The sequence below is a fragment of the Crocodylus porosus genome, unplaced genomic scaffold (genome assembly GCF_001723895.1).
Source record: "Crocodylus porosus isolate Cpor-Errol unplaced genomic scaffold, CroPor_comp1, whole genome shotgun sequence".
NCBI classification, from domain to species: Eukaryota; Metazoa; Chordata; order Crocodylia; family Crocodylidae; genus Crocodylus; species Crocodylus porosus.
The window spans coordinates 3,841,213-3,849,888 of NW_017728906.1; the positions used below are offsets into that span (position 1 = coordinate 3,841,213).

At 44.4% G+C, this 8,676-nt stretch overlaps 1 protein-coding gene across 3 annotated transcripts in view; it reads left to right on the forward strand.

Moving 5' to 3' along the window:
* MYH15 (myosin heavy chain 15) overlaps positions 1 to 8,676 on the forward strand; it is a 70,156-nt gene that overhangs the window by 54,319 nt on the left and 7,161 nt on the right. For all 3 annotated transcript variants that reach the window (XM_019528610.1, XM_019528612.1, XM_019528611.1), the window contains 4 exons: positions 591 to 715; positions 3,880 to 3,995; positions 7,217 to 7,409; positions 7,928 to 8,131. In XM_019528610.1, the coding sequence (XP_019384155.1) occupies positions 591 to 715; positions 3,880 to 3,995; positions 7,217 to 7,409; positions 7,928 to 8,131 (638 nt within the window). The remainder of the gene's footprint in view (positions 1 to 590; positions 716 to 3,879; positions 3,996 to 7,216; positions 7,410 to 7,927; positions 8,132 to 8,676) is intronic.

Genomic DNA, 8,676 nt, shown 5'->3' on the forward strand with positions numbered 1-8,676 from the left:
GATGGAAATTAGGTTGATTAGGTTATAGTTACTTGGGTCCTCCCTCCTGCCCTTCTTGTGGATGGACACAACATTAGCCCTCTTCCAGTCCTCAGGGTCTTCTCCAGAGTGCTACGAGTTGCGGAAGGATTTTGCCAGGGGTTCTACAATGATTTTGGCCAGCTCCTTCAGCACTCTCGGATGAAGATCATCATATACTGATACTATATATTGTTTGTCCACTGGAGTTAAGTTTAAAACAAGAACAAAAAATTAAAGGAATAAGAGATCAGATGATCATAAAGTAAACCCTAGGTTAGCTGGTGTCACAAGCGCAACAAACTCTTTCCATATAGGTCAAGAAGAGTTAGTGTCTCAAACAGGTAATAAGAGGATTCACACACACACACACACACACACACACACACACACACACACACATTGCATCAGTGTAACTAAACTGATTTCAATGAAACTAGCACAACTTGTACAAGTCAATTGTAGAGTTAAGAAGGAGATTTTTGTAGCTACTCTCTGGGCCAGGTGGTACAATGTTAATATGTTTCCTGGACTCTTTCTTGTCCCTAAGTTGTTCTGTCTTGCCATTTCAGAGGAAATTTCTGATCTGACTAATCAGATTAGTGAAGGAAACAAGAGCCTTCATGAGATTGAGAAGATCAAGAAACAGGTTGAACAAGAAAAGTCAGAGGTTCAGCTAGCCCTGGAAGAAGCTGAGGTAAGGGGAAAGAGCTGAAGGAAGAGAAAGGGATTTTCTACTTCCTCTTTCAAACTTCTATGTTAAGACAGTAAATATGAGAAAGATCACGTGTTAAAAAGCATCTCCTACTTTTCTTCCTATACGCCTTGTCAATCTAAAATTTCTAACCATTTTAGGTGTCCAAACTGAAATGTCTTGCAAGGGGTCTAATTTTTCAGAAATCAGGCCCTTCCATCTCAATTCAGATTAGGGCATCCAAAATTGGTAGTCCTTTTATAAAACTGAAGTTGTTGACCTGTTTCTGATTGTTTATTTAAAAGGCTAGTTTGCAGCTTTCTTGAGCATTTAGCGCATTGCAGAGCTTTTGTGCATCATGACTGCTTTGGTCCAGTGGAGGGATAACTCAAGCCTTCACAGGCAATATGATTTGATACTTTTTGTGTTATTATCTTATATCCCCTTCTCTAAATAATAGTTAATGAAATTATTGTTATCTTCATACATTTAAATATGTGAATTTTTTGTGTATTGCAGGATGTTCTATACTTAGCAGGGATTTCACGGCCAAATAAACAGGTGTTGAGATCAGAGCAAAGGAAAAGCATGCCTTTTTCCACAGCTCTGAGTTGCTGAGAGTGATTATATGTGCCGAATATATATTTATCTCTTTAAATAGTATATATCATTTCTTGGGCGTATAATGAGCAAACATCACTTTCATAAATTGTATGGAATGCTTCCTTAAAATTCAATAAAGCTGTAAGCAGAGCATAGTAAGCACAAAGGTAAAAAGCTACACCCCAAAGCGATGATATATCTTATATCAAAAGTCAAATGTAGAGTGGATTTTTTTTAATTTAGGGTTTTTTCCTCTTGTAAATTGGAATGTCTAGCTGTCGCGTTAACATTTGCAGTACCTGTGTGTGCTATTGCAATTCCTGTGAATTGTCAGTGTGGAGCATTTTGTAAAATGACACTAAAGCAGGGGTTGGCAACACCCAGTCTGTGGAGTCATTGCATCTGACTGATGAAACTAGAGAGCTTTGCCTGTGCCAGCACCAGGGCTAAACAGGAAGCTGGTGTGCTAAGACTGGGGCAACTTCCAACTGTGTTCTCACCACAGCTGTGAGGTGTGGCTAAAAACACCAGCTGCATGGACACAGCTTCCAGCTGCCAGACGTAGTGCATTTCCCCACTGGCTGGAGCTACACTGTGCCCCAGCCATGGAGTAGGGGGCTGGAAAAAAGCATGGTGGTGTGGCTGCAGCTCCCAACTGACTGGCCAAGGTGCAGGTGTGGGGAAAGCCCTGTGCTGAAGCCACCCAGCCAATGTCAGACCAGAGACAGGTTGTTCCAGTGCATGGCTGCCATCCACTGCTCTAAAGGGTGCATGATCCCCTGAGCTCATAGATAAGCAAATCTTTCCTTCTTTTTGTATATCATTTTGTTTACACCATTTCTTTTGAAATAGATATCTGTCAATAGTGCAACTCACCACTGCCCCCCTCAAAAACACTGCCAGGTCCTTACCTAGCTAGCCCTCTCATTAAACCCTTATTTGGCAGGAATAAGTCAGCACAGTCACTGATTTCCGTGAGAGTTCTACTAGTCTGAGGCCTTTGCGTTTGAAGAGGAGGTATTGTGTTAGATCTCCTAACTATGGGTGGAAAAACCACAAAGGTAATGGGATCTAATAGAACATTGCCAAAGAGTCTCCTTTGGTTCTTTCTTCGTATTTTAATGAAACAGAATTAATTTTAATGCTAGCTTCATTTGTGTCATACAGATCTGAGAATTTCCATCATTTCTTTTTTAATGCCCAAGTATTGTTTTAGAACTTGTCTACCTACTGCTTTTTATGCTGGTGGAAAAAGTGTGTATACCTTGCCAAAGACTTCAGTTCCTTAACTGCAGTCAGTCTGGCCAAGTTGTCTGGCCAAGTAGTCTGAAGCGGCCAAGTGGCTGCTTATTAGGGGTGTGCAAAGCGGGCCGTATTCGATTCGGATTCAGATTCAGCCCGAATCAGGGACAGTGATTTAATTGGTTTGGATCCCTGTCCCTGATTCGATTTAGCCGAATCCAAAGCTGAAGATTCGATGCTGATTTGGAGAATGAGCAATTCGGATATAGACACAGCTTTAAAAGTTTTTTTCTACATACCTTGAGGTAGCAGGCGCAGCTTATGATTGCTGCAATGCTGGGGCACATAGAGCAGCCCACAGGAGTGCGGGGGGCCTCCACGTGCTCAGCGGTGGACCTGGAAGTGGACTGGAAGTACCCCCGGTCCACTTCTGGGTCAGCTGTGGAGCACGCTGGGCCCCCTCCATGCCTATCTGGCTCAGTGATTGGCTGCAGGGGGACCCCGGGTGTCCCCCCCCCACCAAACCCAGGAGGCACCAGTCACTGAGCTGGGGAGGTGTTTGGGGGGAGAAGGGGGGGAACAACAGCACACTCCCTGGTGGACTCGGAAGTGGACTGGAAGTGCTTCTGGTCCACTTCCGGGTCTGCTGCCAAGCATGCTGGGTAGCCCCCTGCACTCCTGTGGGAAGCTTCATGTGCCCCAGCATCACAGCAGTGATGGGCCGCCTGCTACCTTGAGGTATGTAGGAAAAACATTTAAAGCTGTGTCTATGTCCAAATCACTGAATCTCTCCAAATCAATTTGGCGGGTTCTGATTCAATTCAGAGAAATTAAAAGGTCCTCTAATTTGATTTGGATTCAGAGATTCGGCCACCGAATCAGCCCAAATCTCTACCAAATCAAATTGGGAACCAAAGCTTCATAAAGCCCTACTGCTTATGTTTCCAGCTGCTGAGTTGCATTAAATGATAGCTATTTTCCTCATGATACTTTACCAAGTAAGTGATTAAAGTAGATGCACAAGTACTCGATGATCATAAAGGAGTTCAGGGGATTCCGCATATATATGGGGAAAGGAAAGGACAGTGTTTAGGCATCCATTTTTGTTCAGGGTTTATCACTCTGAAGAGGTCTGAGAGATCTTGGGCAGAAGACTCTTGTTCCATTTAAATTCTCCTTCACGGGAGGTGTTCAAGACGAAGCTGGATGAGCATTTATCTGGGATGGTTATAGAATAGTGCATCCTGCATTTGTGCAGGGGGTTGGACTGGATGACCCTTAAGGTTCCTTTCAACCCTCTGATTCTAGATACTCTATTTCAGGGAGCCTTGGAGCATGAAGAAAGTAAAACTGTTCGTTTTCAACTTGAACTTTCCCAAATTAAAGCAGAGTTTGAAAGAAAACTGGCAGAAAAGGAAGAGGAACTGGACAACATAAGGTTGTATATCATCACCAGGATGGTTTGTAGTGTGTAAATTTAATAGTCCCAATGCTCTTTCAGGGCTTAAGCCAGTGTCTGTCACCAAACTGAAAATCTTCCGAATTTTCTTGTGTGATTCAGATATTCTCATCTGTAGCTAAAGAAAGAAGCACAGAGACATGCAAAACCAAAAACCAAGTATGTTGTTCTCTGGAAAAGGTCAAGTCTGGGTGATGGTTTAATTTCATTAATCTTTTTTCTTAGTATGTTGACAGCATGTAACAGGGTGCCATCCCCTAGGGTGGTCAAAATCTCCCTGGGGGCACCTCTAAATTCCCATTTTTACCATGCTCACTCTGGGGGGAACAGTTTCCCCTTCATTCTCCTGCCACATCTTGATGTCCTTTATAGTTATAAAATGGAGGCTGCCCCAGAGCTTTTCAGACTTGGTCTTGCTCTAAGGAACACTGGGTGGTGGTGGTCCTTTGTCTTAAGGGCTAATTGCATGGCTCCATGCCTCCCCTACACCGTGCTTTATACTTCACAGATTTTAAATCACCAATCAGGAGGGACACTTGTCCCTTCATTTCCAGGCCACACTCAGTCTTCCCTCTTTCATTGGAGCTTTAGCTTTCCTGGCTTCTGCCCCTCTTCTCCAGCTGGTCCTGCAGCCCAGGTCCACTACTCTAAGCCTGGCTTCTGGGTCCCAGCCCTCGCTCTGCCTTGAACCTGCCCTCTCCCCAGCAGAACCCAAGATAATCACATGCCCCTAGGACACTACTGGGACCTCCAAACCACCCCTCTAGTTCCAAAACCAAGGTACCAGCGTAAACTGTAACATAAAACCCGAAGCCCCCTGGCTATTTGCAGGGTTCAAATTATGGCAGGGTTCAAGGGGGATGAGCCCCCCCATAAGAGACGAGAGCCCCCCTATAAGATTTGAAAATCATAACCTGGGAGGTCTCCAATTTCATTAGGACACCATGATGGGCAGTCCAACTTTTTTTGCAGATCCCCCCACCCCCCAAGAGTCAAAGTGTAATTTGAACCCTGGCTATAAGATAAACATGAAGGCCACTTGCTTGCTTTAACAAGTGTCTCTTGGTCTCTGGGTTCCACTTTCTTATTCTCAGGATGGTTGAGCTACTTGCTTCCAGCCTTCTAGTAGACTTAAGGCAGGGGACAGCCCCCATCACGATCTCCACAGCCTGCATCTCTCGGGGCTGATCTCCTTGACTGACTCGATCCCAGGGTTTATATAGCTCTGGCTTGAGCCGTCTTCTCATCATTGAGGTCCCAGTCAGCTGACTTGACCACTGGGCTGTCCTTCAACCCCTACTCTGCTGGCTGCCCATGTTATAAAGACTTTGCTCTTAAAAGGGCTGTACCACTCTCTTGTAACCCTGTCAGGCCGGGGTTCCCTATGACACCGCCCATACTTTCTTCTGTTTACCTAAAAGACAGACATGCAGAATCTATAATGGGAATGTAATCATCACTGCAGTAGCATTATTCAGAATATAGTAAGGGGCCATATCAAAACCAGGTAGATTAGTCAAAGAGAATTTGTCTCACTTGATACCAGTGCAGAGGCATTTATATGAGGAAAGCTTGTCTTCACAAGCAAGCTAACATGAAGTTTCACTCAGGATTCCTGTTGTTTTGACCTCCACCTACAGAAGGGATGGGCAACTACTGGGGTCACAGTGCCACTTAGGGAGTCTTGGTGAGTTGTCACGGGCCAAGTCGGCACCTGCTCTTCCACCTGGAACAGCTCACCAAAAATCCCTAAGCGACCCTCTGGCCCCAAAAATTGCCCACCCCTGCTCTAAGGGCAGAGAGGTGAGTGGAAAAAGGTTAGGAGAACCTAACTTTTGTTCCCTGCTTCTCCCTGCACACTCTCCCTCACCCCAAGTCCCCAGCATGTGGCCGGCTCAGGCAGGAGCCACGCCAGATGCACCCATGTGGCCTAACGTGATGTGCAGGAACATAGGGTGGCACCAGCTCGGGTGGAGGAAAGGGTCTAGGGAGAAGGTTTTGTCTTACATTTGTGGTTTCTCCTGCAGCGACTGTCCCAAGAGAAACCAAATGTCTGTAAGAGGCATGTGTTTGTAAGAGAGAAAAACATCACACCACAGAGAAAGAAAATGACTCTTTCCTCCTGTGTCCATAGCTAAAAGTAAATAAAACAGACTAGGGAGCCCTGCTCTTACCAGCAATGGAGAAGCCCTACTTTCTCAAACCAAAGAGATATTCTGCTTCTGCATTTAGCACTACTATCACTCCCCCTTCATCTACACTCCTCATGTCTCTGTGAAGAGCAAACAAGGCAACATACTGCCAGAAAAAAATGTAATTCAGTATAACTCTCCTGCTTTGGCTTGTGAGAAAAAAATGACAAGCTTCCAGTGTTAATATGCAGTTGAGCTAAGCAGTGCCGGTGCCAAGGTGTGGCACACCAGTGGGGAAGAGGGATTATCTCATGGCTGAAAGGGATATATTGGGAAGTAATAAGATGGAAGGAAGAGGGTTTTTCTAGCCTTTTCAGTGTTGGGATTTTTTTGCCCCATTACAGTGAGCCCTGATAGGCTAAAGAATTGCTCTCCTTTCAAAACTGGATTGAGGAAAACTCTAGAAAATGTACTTCTGGGAATAATCTATGGAGAAATTGGTTAATCAAATAGGTACTTTCCAGCCCTGCTGTCAGCGTGAACAATGTTTTACTGTCTGGTTATGCAACAGCTCTTGAGAAGTTCACTAAAGGTGCTGGTCAGAGAAATATGCCAAGAAGCCCAAGACAAAATGCAACTTTGTTGTTAGTCATATGAATCACAGCATTCACCTTTGATAATGAAATACAGGAAAGGGAGTGTAGTAAAGTCTTAACTGATTTGGTGCCAGAAGCATACTAAACAAGTCAGCAGACATTCTTGTCAAGTGACTTATAGTTTGTCTGGCTTTATTTTATGATAAGCAGAAAAAGCATGCTTGAGAGGAGCATTTTTGGGAGTGCTGTGGAAGCAGTATAGGTACAGGTAAACACTTGAGGCATAGGTATAGGTAAACACTTGAGGCATCGCCCACTACCACTGAATGACCGCATCCACTTAGCAATGGAACAGAAACTAGAAGTGGCTCAGAGATAATATATTGTTGGAATAAAATTTCTGCAGAGGGAAGAAAACAAGTGCCCTTGCCCATTTCTTAGCAAGGTCTTCTCAATATCCCTCCAAAACTAGGAGAAACCAGCAGCGTACCATAGACACCCTACAGTCTACCCTTGATGCAGAAGCCAAGAGCAGAAATGAGGCTATCCGGCTGAAGAAGAAGATGGAAGGAGACCTCAATGAGATGGAAATCCAGCTCAGTCATGCCAACAGGCATGCCAGTGAAGCAACAAAGTCTGCACGTATCCTGCAGGCACAAATAAAGGTACCCAAGGAGACACCAACCCAAGACATCCAACAGCAAGCAAGGGCTGGGTTTTGTTAAGACACAACAAGTATAGTCACCCCAAGCACACAGGGAGAGGGAGCTTTTGTTAATACAGCTGTAATAATGATTTCAAACAGAGAATTTGCTCCAAAAAGGCCACGTGCAATGCAAGAGCACTGCACGGAGTATAACCAGTCCTCAGCTACTATGTTTTAGCCTGTGCCATTTTGACAACAACAGTTGAACTGGATTCCACCAGAGGGACAGAGGGCCCCTCATGAGGAGTCATGCAATGAGCCCACAATTGTCACTCTTCAACCTTCCTTTTGACCGGTAACTACACAATGGGGAGTTAGACCAGTCAGCGTCCCTAGAGTATGTGCAGATTTAGCTAATGAGGTCTCGCACCAAGCTCTCCTGCCAAATGTTCTGGTGTTTTTGCATTTTTCAGGAAGGACTTGAGATCAAATGGTATCATTTTGATGGGTGGTAAATACTGCTGGGTTTTTTTACAGGAATTGCAGGTGCAGCTTGATGATTCCAGTCATCTGAATGAAGACCTGAAGGAACAGCTAGCAGTGGCTGACAGGAGAAACAACCTTCTGCAGGCAGAGCTTGATGAGCTGAGGGCTTTACTAGACCAGACTGAGCGTGGGCGTAAACTGGCAGAGCAAGAATTACTTGAAGCCACTGAGCGTGTGAACCTTCTGCATACGCAGGTTGGATTTCACTGGGCTTTCTGCGCTAGGTGACATATATCAGGCATAATAAGCGAGCAGCAGTGGGCAGTGGTAGTTATCAGGGAAAACTGAAAGTTTGCAATTGCAAAAAACCATAAACTCTACAGTCATCACTGATCATATCTCAGGACTGTTTCATTAATTCCCCAAAGGTTAAGGAAGGAAATGAGTTGCTCAGTATATATTCAGCTGCATTCCCGTAGCAAGGTTCTGGAGAGCACAGCCTTGTACACAAGGGTTATCTTTCCAATCTCAAATGAGCTAATCACAAAATAGTTCATTACTAGGATTCTATGAAAGCTCATCATGCACTAGCAACATTTACACAGTTAACATATACTGTGTTGGCTCCTGAACTGCATCCATAATACGGGATTTTAGTTTTAATTGTCTTTTAGAATAACTAATTATTGGCCTGTAGTTCACCACTGATGAACAAACTTCATTTGTTTATTGCTTCAGTCTTCTTTTTATTGCCAAGTACCAATATTTACAGCCATGTGCCTTCTACAAGGCATGTGTCG